Source organism: Neopelma chrysocephalum, unplaced genomic scaffold (genome assembly GCF_003984885.1).
Source record: "Neopelma chrysocephalum unplaced genomic scaffold, ASM398488v2 Primary Assembly neopelma1_134, whole genome shotgun sequence".
NCBI classification, from domain to species: Eukaryota; Metazoa; Chordata; class Aves; order Passeriformes; family Pipridae; genus Neopelma; species Neopelma chrysocephalum.
Window position 1 is genome coordinate 265929 of NW_020897796.1, and position 725 is coordinate 266653.

The following is a 725-nucleotide window of genomic DNA, read 5'->3' on the forward strand; positions in this document are numbered from 1 at the left end:
AACAGTTTCAAAGATCTTGATGTGAATTAAAACTGGTAGAAAAATATTGACAGTTTCAAAGATCTTGACATGAATTAAAACATGAACTTTTTTTTTCTGGCCAAGCAGAACAGGGAATTTCCAGACCCTGCCCTGGTTATCCTGAATTATTCTTTGCCCTTTTTGGTGGTGTTGGCTGTCCCAATTCTCTTTATCCTCCTGCTGACTGCCTGTGTTTCAGTGCACAGATGGCTGGGCTCCTGTGTGAAGAGGAAGTCCTAGAAGTCGACAATGTCAAATATTGTGGCTACTGCAAGTACCACTTCAATAAAATGGTGAGTTTTTCTTCCTCTCTGCGATGGAATTTCATTTTTTTTTTTTGTCACATTGGCTCCATCTTAGGTTGGGTCTGTGCTCAGAGCAGTGAGACATGCCAAGAAAACACAAGCAAGGCTGCAGCCAGCTTCCCCTTTCAGCCATTCACTCTGAGTTACTCCATAATTGAGATTAATTAACAGTTTTGCGTTTCTGTAGCATCTTTAAAGGCGTTTTCCAAACTAGGAGTTGAATTATTTGAATTTTTCCCATCGGTTTTGGCTTCCCTGACCTGCTCTGTGCCCCGAGGAAGCAGAGCAGGGGTGATGTTTGATGCTCCAGGGCTTTGATGATGCTCCAGGGGATCAGGGGTGTAGCTCAGGCACCCTCAGCACCAGGGCAACCCAGAACAGCCAGAGCTTCCCCCTCAG

General features: G+C 44.7%; 1 protein-coding gene across 2 annotated transcripts in view; it reads left to right on the top strand.

The window, feature by feature from the left end:
- The window catches only part of MLLT6 (MLLT6, PHD finger containing), a 41518-nt gene that overhangs the window by 11970 nt on the left and 28823 nt on the right, over nucleotides 1-725 (top strand). For both annotated transcript variants that reach the window (XM_027698900.1, XM_027698901.1), the window contains exon 6: nucleotides 221-314. In XM_027698900.1, the coding sequence (XP_027554701.1) occupies nucleotides 221-314 (94 nt within the window). The remainder of the gene's footprint in view (nucleotides 1-220; nucleotides 315-725) is intronic.